At 39.5% G+C, this 22,075-nt stretch overlaps 1 protein-coding gene across 3 annotated transcripts in view; it reads left to right on the forward strand.

The window, feature by feature from the left end:
- The window catches only part of AQP9 (aquaporin 9), a 94,610-nt gene that overhangs the window by 46,772 nt on the left and 25,763 nt on the right, over nt 1-22,075 (forward strand). The window contains exon 1 of one of the 3 annotated variants that reach the window (XM_081831174.1): nt 1,975-2,047. The exons of 1 other annotated variant lie outside the window; for it this stretch is intronic. Coding sequence is in view for 1 of the 2 variants with exons in the window: in XM_006736138.3 (XP_006736201.1) it covers nt 3,889-3,999 (111 nt within the window). In the remaining variant the exon portion in view is untranslated. Of the gene's footprint in view, nt 1-1,974; nt 2,048-2,812; nt 4,000-22,075 lie in introns of those variants that run through there. One more of the 3 variants, XM_006736138.3, reaches the window with a different exon arrangement.

Raw genomic sequence — 22,075 nt, forward strand, 5'->3', positions numbered from 1 at the left:
CTTAACCAACTGAGCCACCCAGGCGCCCTATATCTGCTTCTTTTTCTTTACATAATTGTTTTTTTTTTAAAGATTTTATTTATTTATTTGACAGAGACACAGCGAGAGTGGGAACACAAGCAAGGGGAATGGGAGAGTGAGAAGCAGGCTTAAATTCATATGTTACCTATAGCTTTCAAAGAGAGAGAAATAGGTGACTAGGTAGACTCAGAGTTGGGCTTTGGCAGCGTGGATGTAGGAGGAAGTCAGTGTGTCAGTGGAACCTGAGATACTGGTAAGTGCATTGTTAACCTGGATGACCACAAGGCTAAGAACTGAGTGGAGAGGAAAGAACTGAGGGACTGAAATTTATGAGGAGGATGTGCAGCACATTTGTGAAAGTTAGAGAGTGGGCGAAATGTGAGAAGTGGAAGTTTTAGTCAGTGAGATGTGCCTTCTCGTGAAAGGTTCTCAAAGAGGAGATGGTGACACATTCCAACAATGGCCATCAAAGGGGCTTCTGAACTAGAGTGGAGATAGAGTTGGTCAAGTAGAAGAGGTTGAGGAAGTGAGGTCAGAGTGTGAGATAGTTCTCCTTATGAACACCAGACTTGTTGAAGCCCATGAATGGAGGCAAAGATGGTTACTCAAGGTACAACCAGATAGAGAAGAAGAGAACGTTGAGGTCAGGGAGTAACAGAGTCGGGGGGGTGAGAGCTGGGTAGGCTGGCACTGGAGAGTCAGCATGGCACTGCATCTAGGGGAGCATGGTTCTAGAACTCTTGGTGGCAGGACTAGTCGATACGTTGACAATGTACAGTGAACTCTCAGATGTCCATGTGGTGATAGCTGGAATTTTAGTTCAGTGCTTTGCATATGCTTCTATTTTGCTACATGATGTATTCATTTGGAAGTCTTTGTCACTTAGACTATATAATGCCTTAGCACTAGACTTCTGTTTTCCTAATTTTTGAATCCCCTGTGTCTGACACATGGTATATACTCAGTTAAAGCTTTTTCTGAAAGAGTGAGTGAATGAAGGAATGGAGGATGGATGGATGAATGAATGAATGATGAATGAATGAAAGAAACTAAGCGGCCCCATATTTCCAATAGGAACTTTGGTGGGAGGGTGCAAAGGAGAGTGTGAGTGAGTTATGTTTGATGAGAAGTTGTTCATGGTGATGAAGGTGAGAGTGTGACTGTCATCTGAAAGCAGAATAAGTGAGATAACAAAGATTTCATTCTCCACGTGAGCATGGAATGTCCAGTACCACAAACTCAGCCTCTGCTTTCTTCAAATTCTGCCCCCAGGCAAGCTCAACTTTATTCTTGGCTTCAATTATCACGTCTATGAGCACACAAACCTCTCCTCTGATTCCAGAACCATATCTCTTCCTACTCAACTATCTTTTCTCCGAAGCGCCAGAAAGCCCCTGAGGCGTAATCTGCACACACAGACGTCACCATCTGCCACAGCAGTCCTGGTCCTCTTTGGGTGTTTTCTCTCCCAGTACTTAGCACCTCCTTCCCCAGGAATCAACTCTGCTGAGTCCCTCTCCTCACCTTCCGTAGCCACGCTTCCAAGTTCTTCCAATTTTAAGATCTAAAGTTCTTCTCTCCATTGTCAAAGCCACCCAGTCCTGGAATTCTGTAATATCCTCCAGTGGGTTTACCTATGCCTACTTTAGGCCCCTTCCAATCTCCTTTCCACCTCACAGCCAGGATGATTTTTTTTTAACTCAAATTTGGTAGTGTTGTGTTCTCACTTAAACCACCTATGCAGCTTATCATTGCTTTTAGCCCTGAATGTTATTTATAGGCTCAGTCTGTGTGGTCTGACTCCCACCCATGGCTCCAGGTTCATTTTGCACTGTGTTCCTTCACTGTCTCTGGGAGTCAGGCAGTAGATTCCTTTTGTTCTTGAATACTGTTCCCACCCCCACTCCCCAAGGCCATTGTACATGCACTTCCTTCCCCACTTCGTGCAGTTAAACCCTACACTTCCTTCTGATCTCAGCTGGGACATGATTTCCCTAGAGAAGCCATCCGAGATCTCTCTGTTCAGGTGAAATCCCCCTCTTTTATTTGCTCATAGAAATATGTCTTCCATCTTTATAGCATACATCTCAGTTGCGATTTCATATTTCTGTGTGTATGATTATTTCCCTATGCCTATCTCCCTCACTAGACTCTAAGCTCTGTAAAGGGCAAGAACTGTGTGTGCTTTGCTAAGTGCAGTGTTTAGCACATAATGAGTATGCCATAAATATTTGTGAGATGAGTGAATGAAGAGACCAAAGAACACTCTTGTGTAGTGTTAGTTATAGTCACAGCAATAAAGTCCTGTTTCTCTGGTCCACCCGCTGGGACTTGGGAATAGGGTAGTCATCAGCAATCCTTCTAGACAATGGTATCCATGATAACTTAACCAAGAGTTAAAGCCAAAAATGCTGTATTCTTGTCCTGGCTCTGGGATGGTGTGCCCTCTGGCAAGTTCTAATTTTTTTAGGCCTAAACTCTGTATTTCACCTCTAGATTAGGTATCTCCTTCTGTACTTAGACTCTAAACAGCTGTTTTCTCCAGACCTCTTCTCCCTCCCTGCCTGCCTGCCTCAGCTGGAAATGACTGTAGGCTTCCTGCAAAGGGAGGGGAAGGCCTGAAAGAGAACTGGCTTCTCTGTGGGAGGATTGGGAAGAAGCACAGAGCGTGGGTACTAATGCTATGAAACTGCCTTGGTATTCAGAAACAACTGCTGGATTCTATTTCTTCAGACAAACTAGTTTTGAGAAGCAAGGCTTGAATACTTGACATGACAGAATGCTAATCCTAAAGAGCCTGTTGCCTGCAAGGACGTTAATTCATCAAACTTCAATGGTATAACCTAGAAGCCTTGTTTCAGTGTATTTAATCCCTTTCTTGTTTAACTGAGGTGTCTCTTTGATCTTCAGGCAGTATAGAGTTTCAAGCCACTATTGTTTATTTTCTATGTGTTTTGCTTAAATATTTCATGGAAAATGAAGGGGAGAAACTTGGTTTTCAAGTTTCTGGAATCCTTCAGAAGAAAGTCAACAAGTTGCTTTCTCCATCGTTCTGATTCTTGGATCCCAGTTTGTCCTCAGTAGATGAAGCCCAGCTATAGTAACCAAGGAGGAGATCCATCCTGTCCTAAAGTCTTGCAGTGTGAAACTTGCAATGGTCTCTTTGTATGTTAATTTCTCCATCTCTAGAATGGATGCAATTGTTTTTACCACCCTTAGGGAGGTGTCATTAAATCACTGAAATGATATTGGAAGAAAACAAGAGTGATTAATCTTGCAGAACAACACATCTGTATTTTCTCCATATTCTCCAACGTGCATGAAAAGTTCCTTCAGAAGAGAATGTTTACATTGGATGTATGTATACCTGATTTGATAATCCCAAACTACACCCCAACCACCCACTTCTGAATAGGGGGAAAAAAAATCAGAAGCCTGCAGTTGTGTAACATGAAATCTCTTCTGGACTGGAGCCCATCGCTGTGGTTTTTGGCAACACAACCAGCACAACATCTCCTTTCTCATCTCTTGGGAAAAAAAAAAAAAAAAACCAACAGAGGAAAAAAAAAATACCTTGAGAATAAAGGTAATGATTAATCTATCAGGCACAAAAAGGATCGTTTTGGGGATTTCAGACTGTAACTCACGAAGTCAGATAAACAACAGTGAACAAGGGATGACAATTTCACCAGGAGAGGATTAAGTCACGGGCTGCAATTGGGACAGCGTTTGTACAGTCAGAGAATCTCACCAGACATCTCCAGGAATCTGAGCAGTTGCTAAAACTTCAATTTTCCCGTGCGAGTGAAGTAGGGGCCAGAAGAAGCAGGGACTGGTGGAGAGAGTGGTTCTTGGAGAAGCCCCACGATGCAGCCTGGGAAGGGGCGAAAGGGGAAAAGCTTCAAGCAGAAGCTGGTCTTGAAGAGCAGCTTAGCTAAAGAAACAGTCTCTGAGTTCTTGGGTACCTTCATAATGATCGTAAGTATTTCCTGAATTCTGACCCAGTTATGCCTCTCTTTCTACGTAGCTGGTGGCGGATAGTTTTGTTTTGTTTTCCTTAAGTTTGTTTCCAGATTTATCTCTTCCAGGAAACAGCACGTTACTTCCAGGTTGTTTGGCTATTTACTGGCCACAGGTTAGGTTTCCATTTACTCATTTCATTTATCCTCAAGAGTTGATGGGGGTTGGAGAAGGGGAATAAACTACTTTCTTCATTTCAGAGATTTACTCAGACTCTGAGCTGGCTTTGATTAAAGTCAGCTGTTAGAAATCTTTCTCATTGATTAACTGATGTATACCATGTTCGTTTCCCACAAACATTGAAGTGACTCGCCCCTTGAAATAAGGATCGGCAGTCAATAAATATGAATGGCAAGAAACAACTCAGTAGTACAAATGCTTGGCAAGGCTTGTGTTGTCAGATCACTTGACTTTTAGTAAGTTAGAAATTTCGCAAAGTAAAATATGTATTCTGCAACCATCCAGCTTTGGTTTTGCGTGATTTTCCCCCCTCTATTTACCTTAAGTTAATCTCTAAAGGTCTTTAATGAGACAGTTACAAAAGCCTTCTGTCTATCTATCTATCTATCTATCTATCTATCTATCTATCTATCATCCTATCTATCTATCTATCATCTGTCTATCTAAAGGAAGGACTGATTCTAAGAACGACTCAGGAGTCTTGGCCAGGGAATTGCACAGCTATTAATGAAAAACTGGACAGTTTACTTAAGTGGCATGGGCTCTAGGCTTTCATCCTATTGCACATTGTAGTATTCTTTGGATGCTGAGTTTTTAGCTGGAGCAAGACCATTTGTGAGCAGAAAATGAAATGTTCAATTATTCTCATATGCCACAACTACTGACTTTAACTTGCTCTAAAAAAATAAATAAACCTGCTCAAAGATTCCCTACTTCAGGTATTAGTAATTTCATTTTTCTTAAAGTTATAGAGAGTTGTCCATAAATTTTGTACTTTAAAAGTTCTCTGGTAATGTACAGCATGGAGACTACAGTTAGTTAACACTGTATTGCATATTTGAAAGTTACTAAGAGAATAGATCTTTAAAGTTTGTTATCAGGAGAAAGAAATGTGTAACTACGTGGTGATAGGTGTTAACTAGACTTACTGTGGTGGTCATTTTGCAATGTATACAAATATTGAATCATTATGTTGTGCACCAGAAGCTATTGTAATGTTATGTCAGCTGTATCTCAAAAAAAAGTTCTTTGCTTTGTATAAATACATAATAATTTAGGGGAGTAAGCCAAGATCAAGAAACAAATGTGAACTCAGAAATTTGAACTAGTGTAAATTGAGAGGGAGTTGTAGATTTTGTGGTCTCTGAGAGCCTCTTTTTACTGGATCCACTCACGTATTTTCAAGGCATGTGGACAACTCCTTCTTGACTGTCCTCATTCACTTGAGTTAGGAATGCGGATGGGGTGGGTAGTTTGAAGGAAAAGAGAGAAGATAAAAGCCCATGATTCTTCTGATCTTCAGTGCTTACTGGAAAATCACCCTCAGCGAGACAAGAACTCTGGGGTCATGTTCTTGACAGTTTGGTACCAGTGAGGAGAGTGGATGTCACCACAGACTCAATTCAGCTCTGTGGTGACCTGTGGTACAGAGAAGTAAGCAAATTCAGTTACAATCCGTAGTGCTCTGCAGAAAACACAGAGGAGGAAGTGAACTAAACATCCATTTTGCAATTGAAAAAGCTAAAACCTTTCTTAATGAGAAGCTGTTTCATAATTCCATCCCGTCTGTGTTGAGTAAATAAAAGTTGCTTTCGGCCATTCACCATTCTATTCATACAACTAGTAACATGTCTTCCTCTAGTATTCAAGATGGGAGCTAAAGAAATATCTTCTATTTTATGTTGAAAATAAAACTTTGTATCTTCTGGTGAAAGCCAATAATTGCCTAAATGTTTCATTTCCATCTACATTGTACATTTACTTTTTAAAATTAATTAATTAATTAATTTTTCTTTGTAAAGCAACCTCTGATGGAATCCATAATTGTGATTATAATCTTTTTATTGAGGCTTGGGGGGGGTGGGTATATAAACAAGACGCTTTTGCACACAGTATTTTTTTTAACCAATTAATCTTCATGGTTTTGCTCAACTATCAGCTAAAGTAATTGTTTCTGCTTAATTAGAAAACATGCATTTTGTGTTGCTTTGTATAGCAAAAAGCTTTGCATGTTGATAAGGCAGGGGCAAAAAGGAACATAAAAAAGATGGGAAAGGATATACAGGACTCTATCAGTCCTTCAAATTTGTTTTTTCCCCCAGATGTTGGGAGTCTGGTGCCATTTTCCCTCCTCCTCTCAAAACCTGCTCTCAGGAGAAGCATCTTAAACTCATTGACACCATGGTGTAAATGACTGATGACGCCCACTTAACCATTAGGATTAAAGTCCATGAAAAATTCTCTGTAAACTACAACTAAAAACAGCAATGATTAAGTTATAAGCCGTTGAACTATCTCTAATTTAGGCTTGTAGTGAAGGGATAAGTAGGCCTTTTTGCCTTTGCTAGTGCCTGGGAGAGGGTTTGTAATGTGTCTTCCCTAATATGTAGAAGAGGTTTTGAAGCCTTGAGCTGCAAAGGAAGGGAGAGAGCATGTATTAAGTACCTACCATATGTTAGCTTCTTTATATATATATATCTGTTTAATCCTACAATAGCTGCACTAGAAAGGCTTTATTAACACTCATAAACAGTTGGAGAAATGAGGGCTCAAAGAGACAAAGTAACTGGCCCAAACCAGGAAAGCATGGAACTGGGATTCTTTCTAATTCTAGAACCTACACTTCCCACCTATTGATGGAATTCCTTCCCCAATGTCCTTGATAGATAGTAAATCAAACTCCCTCTACTTTAACATCTCCATAGCTTGGAACCATGAAAGAGCTCTCCTTTGCTTGTGGGCATGTGAGTTTAGCTGATGGGCACCGAATGAGACCAGGCCAAAGGCTTCTGAAGCAGAAAAGACAGCTCAGTGGGAGCCAACAGGTATGAGGGGAAGGTAGAGCACAGGGGACTGCTCAGCCCCCTGCCCATGGCTTGTGGCCTGGGGATTTCAAGCTGCACATTACATATCCACTGCTTAGAAAGTTCCTGATGTAAAGAAACATTCATTAAATGCCGGCTCCCTTTCCCAGTTCTCTCCCCTTCCCCTCTTTCACGTGGAAGTCTTTGTAGTATTTGAAAATAGCTGCTTTGTCTCCTTCTGGACATCTTGCCGGCTCCCTTCCCCCAACATCTGCCATGGAACTCTGCACATACATAACTGGGACCCCATAAAGTTTTGTTCAATTAAAATGTCTTTTGGGGGCTGTGCTTCCCAGAATCTCTAGTCATTTCTTGTAGTAAATATTCACTCCTCACTATTCTACAGTGGAGTGATATAAAGATGTGATTCTTTGATAGAGTTCATCCTATTGAAGATGCTGAGGTGAGCAAGCCGCCATATTTCCTCCTGCGGTAGAAGGGCATCCTTCCAGGGCTGGATTTATGAGTGGGTAATCATCTACTTGTGTATTGGGAAAGATTCTAAATTCTTGTCTCACTCTGCCAAGCTTACACATTGGAGATCTACCTTTTGGCATCTCTAAGAATGAAAAAATGTAAATACTTGCTATAGCCCAGATCTGTGCCCTGAAGGGAAATAGAATGAGCAGAGACCTGGGACACAGGATATGGAGGGCATGGGGGAATGCGCAGTACAGAAGGGGGGGAAGAAGTGGGATGGATGGTACATGAGAAATGTCGGACCCCACCGTGTTTTCCATATCTGCTCTTGCCTTCCTCCAAGACTTCATGACCATACTTCCCACCTTGCCAGAGTCACTGAGTTTGTCATTCTGTCTTGAAGAGATCTCAGATATGCTGACTATAGAAATTCTGGGGCTTTAAAATTATTATTACAAAATGTGCTCAGATCTTGGAGTGGGTCTATTCCAGATTGGAGAGCTTTTGAAACAAAAGAATGTATGATTAGCATTTAGAGTAAAATAGGAAAATTCTTAAAATAAGCTAGTTCTTTAAAACAAGTGCTTTGCAGGGCATAATTCAGGACATTTGGGACTGCTGCATATTTAGAATTCCCAGGTACTAGTAGGACAGCTCTGAGATAGATGCTGCTGGCCCTTCTTATTGATGGGGAACCCAAGGCATGGGCTGATGTAATCGTGTGTCCTTTGAATCAGTGTGGAGCCCATATGTCCTGCCTTAAGCATGCACTTGCCCAAGATTCCCACTGTGCTTCCCTCCAAGAGGCATAGAATGCTTTCTCATATAGATTCTTTTTTTTAAATTCCAGTATCATTAATATACAGTGTTATATTGGTTTCAGGTGTACCGTAGAGCGATTCAACTATTCTGTACATTACTCAGTGTTCATCATGACAAGTGTGCTCTTAATCCTCTTCACCTATGTCACCCACCCACCCCGCACCACCCCTCTGGTAACCATCTGTCTGTTCTCTAGAGTTAGGAGTCTGTTTCTTCCATTTGTCTCTTTTTTTCTTTGTTTGTTTTCTTCCCTAAGTTCCACATATGAGTGAAATCATGCAGTGTTTGTCTTTCTCTGACTTATTTTGCTTAGCATCATACTCTCTAGATCCATCCATGTTGTTGCAAATCTCATGTAGGTTCTTGTTTATTTTTATATTTATATCTTTCCTGGAAGGGGGGCGGGGGGAAGAGAGAAAGATCAACTCCATTTTCCCAGATGGAGAAACAGGTGTAACATAATTAAGAGGTTCACCCAAGGTCACCCAGCCTATGAATGCAAGAGCTGGGCTTGATATTTGACTGTAGTTATTCCTAATGTACCATTGTTTGATGAGAATTAACTCCTTTCCTGGGAAAGCCCCAGAGAACCTTACTAATTTTATAGTATAAAATACATTAGACACTAAAGGTGTCAAAAGATGATAATATAGAACAGACACGATCATGGCATGGAAACTTTATAGAAGATCTATTAGCGTAGAGTTTATGGACCACTTCAGTACCTACAAACACACTCAAACCTCTTGTAACATGAGGGTTCTGAGGTGATTCAGTCATATCTTCATGTCCCTAATGAACACATTGACCATGCATTGCACTGTGTTTCTTCTAGTGCTTCTATTTTCTGGGTTCTCCTTGAGACCACCCTGTGGCTCAGAGCAAAGGACTGACAGGCCAGTGGCCATAGACACCGTAATTCCTCTCCTGCTTTCTGACTCAACAGTCACTTGCCCTTTCTCTGATTCCTCCCTGCTTGGTCTGGCTTATTGCTTTGCAAAGACCTGCCCCACTCCAAGGCGGGATGTCCAGGATGAGGGTCCCACTGAGCTAGGGCCGTCGGTCTGCCCACAGCTGATAGGACAGAAGCCTCTGCTGTCAGCAGTGCCTGGCAGATTCTGGCCACAAATGGCATGTTTGCGGGAGCGGTGTGGAAGAATCTCTGTCCTCAGGCTCTCAGGCACTGGCTTTGGAATGAAGTGGATGAAGTGGCCTCTGTCGTCCCACCCCTGTGTCTTCCAGGTGAGGAAACGGAGACCCACATGCTCACAGAATTCTGTCAAATGCTTTTTCCACCACAGTAGAACATCAGAGAGAACTTGCACAGTCAGTCCCACCTGATTCTTATGATTTACTTATAATTTATGTTTAGTTCTCAGCTTCTCATGGATTTGTACTTCTGTCCTGGGGACAGTTACTTTAAGAAAGTGCCAGCTTCTAACTATGAACATGGGGAAGAGTTAAATAAACATGGCGGGATCTGTGTGAGCTCTTGCCCTGTGCCTTCAGTGGGTGTGAGGGTGTGAGATGGCCCAGAGCAGGAGGTTCTTTCCCTTCAAGTATGGCGATGTGATGAGGACAAAAGACAACGAAAGGGGTTGACATTTATTGAGCATACAGTATACCCAGACACTCTTTAATTCTGGCAACATCTCACGAGGTAAGGGAATTGTTCATATTTTACAGATGAGAAAATGAAGGCTTACTACGATCAAGCAACTTGCCCACAGGCGAGTGTGTGGCAGAGTTGGGATCAGAGTCAAATCCCTGCTTTTCCTTCACCGTGCTGGAGTTATTCTCACATACGCTTTTGAGCTTTTACTACTGTTGCCCGAAACAACGTGTGTTACTGTTTTGTATGCTTTAAAAATGTACGTACGTGGCTTCCTCGTTTGTATACCTTCTACAATTTGAGATTTTCCCCCAAGTACACTTCCTGAGACTGATCTATTTGGAGCCATGTAGATGTGGGTAATTCATTATAGTTTTGTAGTGCAGTGGCTTTATGTCTCCACTCCCCTTGTGAACCGTTAGGTGGTTTGCAGTTTGTCACTAGGAGGACCACTGCAACAATGAACATCTTTGTACACGTCTCCTTGTCCGTGTGTTCCAGAGTTTCTTCTGAGTATACACTTAGAAGTGGGTTTGGTGGCCCAAGGGCATCTTCAACTTCATGCATATTGCAAAATTGCTCTCCAAAGTGGTTTTAAATTTACAGTACCATCAGCAACCTGTGAGTTTCCATTTTCCATGTACTCCCCGACCCTTGGTATTATTCAACTTTTAGATTTTTGCCCATTTGACATATAAGAAATAGAATTTCACTAATAATTGTAATGCAGTTGACCTCGTGCAGTTGACCATCTTTTCATGTTTACTAACCTTTAGATTTCCTCTTCTGTAAATTGCCTGCTCATATCCTCTGCATTTTAATTTTGTCCTATTGATTATAATAGGATATTGGTATTTTTAAAATCCAGACATTAGAGATATTTTGTGTTTTCTTATTACATAGTTTCATGTCTTAGTTTTGATATTTAAGTCTTTAAATAATTAGAATTTATTTTGGTATATGATGTAGAGAGTAGGTGCTCTTTATCTGGTAGGACAGCCAATTGTTCCAGTAACATTTTTGACAGTCTGTTCTACTTCTATTGCTTGTGATGACGTCATATACCAGTTAGATAGAGATCATATATCAGTTCATATATAAATGTGGTTGTAGGCCTAGACTTGATTTAGTTCTATCGATTTCTCTGTCCAAACCAGCACCAATGCCATATATTTTTGTTATAATTACTTTCTAAATTATTTTTTGTTATCTGGTGTTTTTCTTCCTTATTTTTCCAATATTGTCTTGGCTATTTTTAGCCCTCTATTCTTCCATGAATTTTAGGATCAGTTTATCAAGTTCCATAAATACCCTATAGACATTTTGACTGGAATTGCATTAAATTTATGTATTATTCTGGATAGAACTGGCACCTTTAAAATATTGAATCTTATATCCACGAACATGATGTAGCTCTTTCTTCATAGGTCTGCTTTCTAAACTTATTTTTAAGTTTTATAATTTACTTGATATTAGTCATGTATATCTTTTGTTTGATATATTGTGGTTGTTATTACTGTTGTGAATCGTACATTTTAAAATTATATTTTCTAAAACAAATTATATTTTCTAATTGGCGACTACTAGGGTTTAGGAGTAACATTGACTTGTGTGTATCTTGTATTCAGCAAACTCGGTAACTCTCTTATAACACAAGTAAATTTATGGATTATCTTGGATATTCTGTATAGATCAGGACTGTCAAATATGATAGCCACTAGCCACATGTGGCTACTTAAATTAAAATTAAATTTACATAAAATAAAAAATTTTTTTCTTCAGTCTTACTAGTCCCAGTTTGAGTGCTTAAGACCCATATGTATGACTTCTGGCTACATTGGACAGCGTGGATATGGAGTTCTATTGGACTGGACTGGTATAGATAATATTTTAAAAATATTTTTAATATTTTTTTCTGAGAATATGAGAACTTTTCTTCCCTTCTTGACCTTAAATATTTAATTTCTTCTTATTACCATGGTTAAAACCTCTCTAGTACAAGGTTACTAGAAGCTATAATTGTAGCATTCTTGTTTTATTCCCAACTTTAAAGAATCTGCTTCTCATGTTTTACCATTAAGTGTGATAGCTCCTGTAGGCTTTTGGTAGACATTCTTGATTTGAGTAAGGAAGTTCCTGTCTACTCCTAATTTACTAAAACTTTCATTAGGAATGATTGTTGAATTTTAAAAATATCTCTTCTATATTTATTGAGATAAGCATATGGGTTTCTCTTTTATCTGTTGATAAAGAAAATTACACTGACAAATATTTTTAGCCTTAAATCATCCTTACATTCCTCAGATGAATTCCCATTAATCATGCAGCATTTAGTTTGCAATGTTTTATTAAGGATTTGGACCATAATTTCTTTTTATTATGTTGTCCTTCATCCAGTTTTATCACTGAGATTATATTAATGTCATGAAATGAAGTTCTTTCCCTCTTTTTATATTTTCTGAAACACTTTGCATGCCGTGATCGTGTAGTGGTTAGTACTCTGCGTTGTGAAACACTTTGCATAAAGTAAGGATTACCTATTCCTTGAGGATTACTTAGCATATGCGCTGAAAAAAAGAGAGGGAGAGAAAGAGGGGAGAGAGGGAGAAAGAGAGAGAGGTGTGTACAAGAAGATTTCTCTAAAATTCATGTCTAATTTAGATTCTCCATTCTTTTTCTTAATTTAAATTCAATTACCCAACATATAATTTATCATTAGTTTCAGAAGTAGAGTTCAGTAATTCATCAGTTGCATGTAACACCCAGTGCTCATCACATCACATGCCCTCCTTAATGCCCATCACCCAGTTATCCCGAAGATACATATGTAGTGATCCTAAGGGGTACCTGCACCCCAATGTTTATAGCAGCAATGTCCACAATAGCCAAACTGTGGAAAGAGCCCAGATGTCCATTGACAAATGTATAGATAAAGAAGATGTGATACACACACACGCACACACACACACAGGAATATTACTCAGCCATCAAAAAGGATGAAATCTCACCATTTACATCAACGTGGATGGAACGGGAAGGTGTTATGCTGCACGAGATAAGTCAGTCAGAGAAAGACAATTATCATATGGTTTCACTCATATGTGGAATATAAGAAACAGTGCAGAGGATCATAGGGGAAGGGAGGGGAAACTGAATGGGAGGAAATCAGAGAGGGAGACGAACCATGAGAGACTCTTGACTATAGATTCTCTATTCTTAATTACACTTCAGCAGTTTATATTTTTTTCCTAGGAAACTATACTTTATTGTGTTTTCAAAAATAGTTTTTCAAAATTGCTACTTTCAAAATCAGTACAGTGAAAGCAGTAATTCTGAAATAATTTTTCATAGTATTTGCATGGGCTTTTAATATCTCTACTGTACCTGTGGTGATGTTCTCTTTCTAATTTTTTATGTGGTTTCTTTGTTTTTCACTCAGTAGTTTCTGCTTTGACCTTTCTTAATATTGTTCCATTAAGTTGATCAGGTTTCTTTATTTCTCCCTTTTCTCCTGTTCGTTCTATTTTTAAGTATTTATGTTTGCATTAAAGAAATGTGTTCTTGAGTTAACAAAGTTTAAAGTGAGTCAATATCTCTTTCCTTCTGAACAACAGAAAAACTTTTTAAGATCCTGACTGTAATCAACCACTCTGCCTTACGCGTCATTATTGTCTGATATTTAAATTATACCCTCATTATTTTTATTATTGGTGTTTTTAATAATGATCACTTATTTAAATTTACTATCATTTATAAGTTTATTTGCTAATTATTCTTGCATACATGCATCTCTTTTAGGTGCAGTTTCCTTCTTTGTGCAGTAAAAAAGTTTTCTTCAGGAAATTTTTCAGGGTGTGTGAGGGATAAACTTTCTCAGTCTTTGTTTGCCTGAGTTCTTCATTTCACTTCAAGTTTCAATGATTAGCTGATAAATTTTAGGTTGATGATTGGTTTTGCTTGGCATTTTGCAGGTGTCATCCCAATGACTCTTATTGCTGTTGACAAGTCTGTTGTTCGTCTAATTTTTGTTCTTAATCTGAATTTCTCTGATTACTATTAAGAGTTTCTCTATGTAGTACATGCACACACACACACACACACACACACAGAAATACTCAGCCATTAAAAAAAAGGATGAGATCTTGCCTTTTTTAACAACACGGACAGACCTAGAAGTTATTATGCTAAATGAAATAAGTCAGACTGAGAAAGACAAATACCATATAATTTCACTCAAATGTGGAATCTAAAAACTATAACAAATGAATGAATAAATAAAAAGCAGAATCAGACCTGTAAATACAGAGGACCAACTAGGGTTGCCAGAAGGAAGGGGAGGGGATGGACAAAATAGGTGAAGGGGAGAGGGAGGTACAGGCTTGCAGTTATGGAATGAATAAGTCGTGGGAATAAAAGGCACAACATAGGGAATATAGTCAATGGTGTTGTAATAACATTGTATGGTGACACATGGTAGCCACACTTGTGGTGAGCATAGCATAACCTAAAGAGAAGTTGAATCACTATGTCATACACCTGAAACTAATGTAATATTGCATGTCAACTATACTGAAATTTTAAAAAGTATAAAAACAACAACAACAAAAAGAGTTTCTCTTTCTTTTCCCCTGAAATTTCACTACAATATGACTAAGGGTTATTTTATTTTATTCGTAGTGCTCAAGATTCATTGTTTATTGGAATTTACAGATTCACAGTTTTTACCAATTCTGGAAGATTCTCAACTTTATTACTTTGCCTTTCCCCCAGTCTATTTTCTCCTTTTAGAATTCCTATTATATGTGCATATATGCCTGACTCTCACTTTTTTTCTTTATGTCTCTAGCCATTCTCTCATATCTGTATCTCTTAATCTCTCCATGATGAATTTTATGTAATTGCCTCAAACCTGTCTTCCAGTTCACTAATTCCTTACTCCATTGTATCTAATCTTTTGTTTAACACACTCATTAAGTTTTTAGTTTCATTCCTATGTTTTCATTTCCAGAAGTTCTATTTGGTTCTTTTTAAAAATCGTTTTTCTTTTCTTAGGTGTTTATTTTTTTCATCTCTTTAACTCACTAAAGTCTAATATATTTATGGTATTTTATGATTGTTCTGTCATCTTAAGTTTTGGGGGAGCTAATAATCCTGCTTATTTTACCTACTAAGTCTCATTGATGAAGGATCATTTCCTTTAGTGTTTTGTAAATTTGTATTGTGAACTCTTCAGGAAGGTTTGTTTTTCTCTGTGGGAATTCTATATGGCCTGAGCTGTGGAGTCATTCTTCTACAGCAGGTTTGCATTTGTTTCTGCTAGGTTGCCCAGGTATATCACCAACCAGAAATTATTACTGTGAAGTGGAAAACTGGAAAAGGAAGATTGATGAATGTGCATGCCCTGTTGAAGAGCACTCTCCCAGAAGAATGGCTCTCGGCTCCCTTTCCCCCACATGGGATTTGTGACCATGAATGACTAGGAAATCCCATGCTTTCTCCAAATGAAGCTGGTTCTCTTCGCGTCCTTAGAGCCTGAGTCAGGATCAGCTGAAGGAGGACTTTCCTATAGACTTCCCCTTAACAGCCCTGAACATGAAGGGCCAGACTAGCCCGGAAAATTTCAGAGTTCCAAAGGACTTGGGGAGAAAAGTCCATTCTGGTTCACTGATCTAAAGGCTACAGACACCTAAAGCCAAACAATTCTGCCAAACAGAACTCTGCTTTTGATCCCTGAATTTGAATTTTGACTCAGAAAACTTGTCACTTTCATTGACTTTCAAAGAGGAAGTACTTTTGTTTTCTGCTTTCCAAAGTGGGTTTGGTTGGTTTTTCTTTAGTGACAAAGCCCATTGCAACATGTTCCCATTACTTGACAAGAAAGGAGAACATAGAAATGAGAGCAGAAGTTGGCTCCTCTTTACTCATCAGCCTTGTGATGAAGATAGCACATAAAATGAGGGACCATGAGGAAGAGAATCCTCATAAAAGTGAGGTAACTGATAGATTTGATTGAAATGCTAAAACAGCCCAACAATGAAGGCGACTCCGTACATCTAGCGGGCACCTTATTTCATGTCTGAGGTAGGATTGCTAAGGCCACTGAACCCACAAAGCAAAGCAAATTCTTTAAAAGAAAATATGCCAACAAAATTTTCCCCCCTCTTGATAGATTGAGTGATCATGCTAAGACACACAGTCCTGGCTTGGCCAGGCAAGACCAAAAAGGACCTGAGGGCCTAGTCTTTCTCAGCCTAGAATCAGCCCACATACATTAGTCTCTGTTTTGAAGTTTAGATTTTCTTAGGAGGAAACCTCCCGAAAAACCTATGCCTCTATCAACAGGTAAGTGGTTAAAGAAATTGGGGTGCATGCTTACAATGGACGCCTATGTAGCCACTAAAGATAATGAGGCCAATTTTTATATGCTGATATGAAACGATTCATTAAACTATCAAATTTTAAAAAGCAGGCAGAAAATGATATGTATAAAATACTCCAACTTTATAAACACACACATACAATTTTTGACAGAATATACCAGAAAGTATTGATATTAGTTTCTGTAAAGAATAAAATATAAAATCTGGGATAGAAAAGAGACAAATTTCTTATATTTTATTGTATACCTTTTGTAATTGAAAAAATCTTACATATTTATGTACATTTTCTTCACTCCTCTGCTCCCCCTAAAAGAGCTCACTTAGCAGAATTTCTCCTTTCCAAGTAGGGAGTTGCTCAAAATGTGTTCTAAAGAACACTAGTTCCATGAGATGCAAATACAAATTTTGAAAGAGAATATGCTGACCTTCCCAAATATGTTTGGAAAACACTGGGTTAAACCAAGTTAGGCAGTTTTTTTCAACTATAGGACTTGTCAGAGCTTTTAATGTTCACTATAAACTAAGAGGGGAATAGAATATATTGATGTCCCCAGACTCACTTGACCACAAATCCCTTCCTTAAATTTTAATTCCATTAGAGTTAACATACAGTTGTAACTGTATGTTATATAGCAATATAACATACAGTGGTATATTGATTTCAGGTGCACAATATAGTGATTCAAAATTCTCTACATTACTCAGTGCTCATCAAGATGAGTGTACTCTTAATCCCCTTCACCTATTTCAACCATCCTCCCACCCACCTCCCCACTGGTAACCACCAGTCTGTTCTCTAGAGTTAAGACTCTGTTTCTTGGTTTGTCTCTGTTTTTCCTTTATTCGTGTGTCTTGTTTCTTAAATTCCACATATGAGTGAAATCATATGGTATTTATCTTTCTCTGACTCATTTTGCTTAGTATTATACTCTCTAGATCCATCCATGTTGTTGCAAATGGCAAGATTCCTTCCTTTTTATGGCTGAATAATATTCCATTGTACATATCTTCTTTATCCATTCATCTATCATTAAACACTAGGCTGCTCCTATAATTTGACCATTGTAAATTATGCTGCAATAAACATAGGGGTGCGTATATCCTCTCGAATTAGTGTTTTCATATTCTTTGAGTAAATACCTGGTAATATGATTACTGGATTATATGGTAGTTATATTTTTAATTTTTTGAGGAATATCCATACTGTTTTCCACAGTGGCTGCACTAGCTTGCGTTCCCACCAACAGGACACAAGTGTTCCTACTTCTCCACATCCTCGCCAATACTTGTTATGTCTTGTGTTTTTAATTTTAGCCATTCTGAAAGGTGTAAGGTGATATCTCATTGTAGTTTTGATTTTTATTTCCCTGGTGTTGAGTGATGTTGAGCATGTTTTCATGTGTCTGTTGGCCATCTGTATGTCTTCTTCGGAGAAAAATTGGAATGACACAGAGAAGATTAACACAGCTGCTGCACAAATCCCTTTTTTTGAGGAGCATCTCGTGGAACTGATGATCTATGGAACATACTTTGGGAATTGCAGGGCCTAGAATGAATCTAAGAAACGAATCAGCCCCCAATTCCTCTGTCTCCAGGGTTCTTCCAAACTGAAAGTGACCCAAGGTGTACTTAACATTGTTAGACCACTCTAAATAAAGGGAGAGCTGTCTTGAGCAACCCCCATCCACATTCAGCATAATCAGACCATGGTTATCCTAATATGAACACTGACACCTTAATAATAAATAAATAATGCTTAATAAATAATAAATGCTTAATTAGTTCCTTATTCTGGCGCTGGGATCATGATCAAGTTCTTGTCCAAGCTAGCATTATTTGGATGAGTTGAGGGATGTGAATGCCTGATGTAGGTCAGAAAAGAAGAGCGTTGTTCTTTTTAGCTTGTGAGAAATAATGGTGTTTAATCACCTTATATTTCTGAGGCCCAATTTTGTTCTTGGTACTTCTTTCTACTCAGAGAGCTCTGAGGTTGGCCATCTGCCCATTCACCTGGTTCTCAAACCTCGGATTCCTGTTTTTATGAGCCTGCCCTAATATCATCTCCTTGCAAGTACAGCTGGTTCTTGAGTGGTGATTGATCTTATCCTGATGTTCTCTCAGGCTGCGTGCCACCAAATACTTTATTTTTAACCAAAACGTCCCAGTTTCAGTCTTGGGTTTTTTTTGTGACTATTTTGTTATGACTGAGAAAATTTTATTTTCCAATTGAAAAACTAGCTGACTGGAAAGCCATACATAAATATGCATTCTGCCCTAATAAAGGGAACAAGCAGACCCACCGAAACAGTAGCGGTTGTCAGAAGAGGAACACAGAACTAGGAATCCGAAAACCTGGCTCCAGGTTCAGATTCTGCCACTTATTCTCTGTATGAATTTTGTCGAATTATCCAGTCTTCCACTTTTTAAGTCTTTATTTTAATTCCAGTTAGTTAACATACAGTGCAACATGAGTTTCAGGTGCACAATACAGTGATTCAACACTTCTGCACAATACCGGGTCTTAATCACAAGCGCACTCCTTAATCCCCCTCACCTATGTCACCCATCCCCCCACCCGCCTCCCCTCTGGTAACCATCAGTTTGTTCTCTAGAGTTAAGAGTCTGTTTCTGGGTTGTCTCTTTCCAGTCTTCCACTTTTGAAATGCAGATTAAACGTTGGCAGGTAATGTACGTGACAGTGTGGTATACATGCTATGTTCACTTATCCAGTGGTCAGAATTATGTGTAGTCAAACCGGGGCCCCATCGTTGACCACCCGTGAGAGTGTGAGAAATTCTCTTAACCTCCCTAAAAACTTCGTTCCCTCATTTGTGAAATGGAGGAAGTAAGAGGACCTGACGCACAGGGCTGTTGTGCGGACCAATGGGCTAATGTATGGAAAGTGCTTAGCTCATAAAAAGCACTCAATAAACATTAGTTGTTGTTGTGACTATTATCGTTATGTCTTCCAACGGCTATAGTCACATCAACTGAGTAGATATATGAAAGGTAGGATGTGGGGCTTCTGGTAACATATACCTACAGCCTGGGCTGGAGGGCCAAGGTTTGCCGAGAATATGCTGGCAGATTGGCATTTGTTCTCCTTCCTCCCCCGTTACAAAAAGCAAGATGTTTATAGGAGGAGGGGAACCTCTGGCAAAGCCCCAAAGTGACTCCCGCCTCAAGAAAGGGGACTGGGTTTTTGGTCTCCCTATCACTGCCACCTTAGATGAAGTCATGCCCGTGGTCAGTCCTTTATTTGAAGGTCTCCACAGATTCTCCCTCCAGGAACTGAGAGGCTGGGCTACCTCTCATCCCAGAGATGTTATCACCACGCCATCTGTGGGGCCAACAAGTCCCTGGCACCAAAAGCTAAACGGCTTTCTCTTCCCAGGACTTCAGATGGGAGTCAGTAGCCCCAAAGCTTATTGAGATGAGGCAGGTCATGTATATGAGTGAAGTGGACAGTGTATGTCCTGTCTTAGGATGCATCTGCCACCCAGGTTCTCTCCACTGTGGCCAAGTAGGAATTGGGTGGGTTTTTATCAGATTTTCAAGTTTTTCAAAAATGGTCAGAAATCAAAAGTTCTATGCAATTTTTCTCTTTTTAAATACTGGCAACATTTTCTAAAATAATAATGATAAAAAAAGCACTATGTAGGCCAAACAAACATATCTCTGAGTCAATCCATCCCACTCATAAGCTGTCTTCAGCCATGGACCACCAGTTTGTGACTCTGCTCTAAGGTGTCCTTAACCGCATTCTACACAGACAAAATATGCTCACCAGAATAGGGAAAATGGAGAGACCATGAGGGTCTAAGCCTTCTGTTCAATATCATCTGTTTATAAGAGGCCTGGCTATGGGAAATCTAATTCCTGCATGCGAGATTGTTGTCCTTTTCTTTTCCTGTCCTAACACCTGGCAAAACTGATTGAGGCAATAGTGTGAAAACCATTTTTTAAAAAGATTTTATTTATTTATTTGAGAGAGAGAGAGCAGGAACAGGGAGAGGGGCAGAGGGAGAGACAGACTTCCCGCCGAGCAGGGAGCCCAACAGAGAGCTCAATCCCAGGACCCTGGGATCACCACCTGAGCCAAAGGCAAATGCTTAACAGACTGAGCCACCCAGTTGCCCCATGTGAAAACCATTTTTATTTCAGGCAGTATCAGAAGAGAAATCTTGATCTCATGTAATTTTTTTTTAAAGATTTTATTTATTTATTTGAGAGAGAGAGAGAGCACACACAGAAGGAGAGGGAGAGGGAGAAACAGACTCCCCGTGGAGCAGGGAGCCCGACACGGGACTCGATCCCAGGACCCTGGGATCATGACCTGAGCCGAAGGCAGACACTTAACTGGCTGAGCCACCCAGGCGCCCTGATATCATGTAATTTTAATCAAGTTTCTCATGAGGCCAATCTGTCATGTGCATATATTAATATACCTTAGATTTAATAGTATTATGTCAGATGATTCAAGAATTTGGGGAGACTTAAATGTCAAAATAACCATCATCTAGTTAGTAAGGCAAAATTACAAAATCACATCTTCATGTACACTTTCCCTAGGCATAAATGCTTAAGGCATTTTTTTAATAACAAGCCTACAATATTAAATAACAGTACCACCCTTCATCCATACTTTTCCTACCAGTCTGTGAGCTCTCAGAGGACTTGGGTCTGATTTTTTTTGCATCCCTGCTACTATTGGGCATCATGCATGGCACTGAGAATTTTTTAATGTACCTATATATGGAGGAATAAATGAAGAGTGGAAGGAATGGCTGGATGAATGCCAAATTCCAATGAGGGCTACTTGTAGAATTGAGGATCTTAGTTTCCTCCAATTTTGCTTTTTGAAAGACAGACTCATAAAGCACAAATCTGGACAAACTACTTATTTGGCTCCTGCACAGTTGAGGGCAGTTTAGTTTAAGTGAAAAAACAGAATCTTTGGACCCAAATGTTAATTTTAGTTTCCAAAAGATCTTTTCACTAGCTGTATGTCCTCCAGCAAATTACTTATCCCAAGGTTTCTTTGGATGAAAACAGCAGAGTTTTCCTCCCCCTCAAGTTATTATGCGGACTAAAAGAGAGTATTTGTAATGTGTGTGTGTGTGTGTGTGTGTAAACAAATCAGTTTATTTAAACCCAAAACAAATCATTTTATTTAAAATACAAATGTTGCCCCAGATATACTCTTTTAATGCTGACTTCTGTCTGGTGAGCATTTACATTGAATGACAAATTTTCTACTGAAGGATATTTTTCATTTAAAATACACTGCTTACCTATTTTTAAGAAGACCGGCAGCAACGTACAAGGTCAACAGCCATACATGACTCACATTTCTTGGGTCCCATTGCTGCTGCCCACCTGACCCCCAGCAACCATGCCGCAGACTGGCACTACTGGATTAAAGCATACTAACTTCCTAGAAAAGTTTTCAGGAGAAGAGAAATAAATACTAGCCAAGTGAGCTTGGAAGCCACTGGGGCATTTTATTCTCAGTGGCCACTTGAAACTTCTTTGGCTCTGGTTAAAGGGCCAAGCGGGAGTGGGGGAAATGCTTGGCTTCTCGGGTCTTGGTGTTGAGAACAGATACGAGTGCTAGGAAGCCCCCAAACACTGGCTAGTGCCGCCGGAAGTCTGTTTGATTCGTGAGTGTGGTTCATCTGTGCCGAAGAGGCCCGCCCCACGATGATCTCAGCCTAGTCGCTTCCAGGGCCAGGCAGGTTTGGTCAGCATTAGGG

This window comes from Leptonychotes weddellii, chromosome 9, assembly GCF_054177405.1.
Source record: "Leptonychotes weddellii isolate Sample4059 chromosome 9, ASM5417740v2, whole genome shotgun sequence".
Taxonomy (NCBI): domain Eukaryota; kingdom Metazoa; phylum Chordata; class Mammalia; order Carnivora; family Phocidae; genus Leptonychotes; species Leptonychotes weddellii.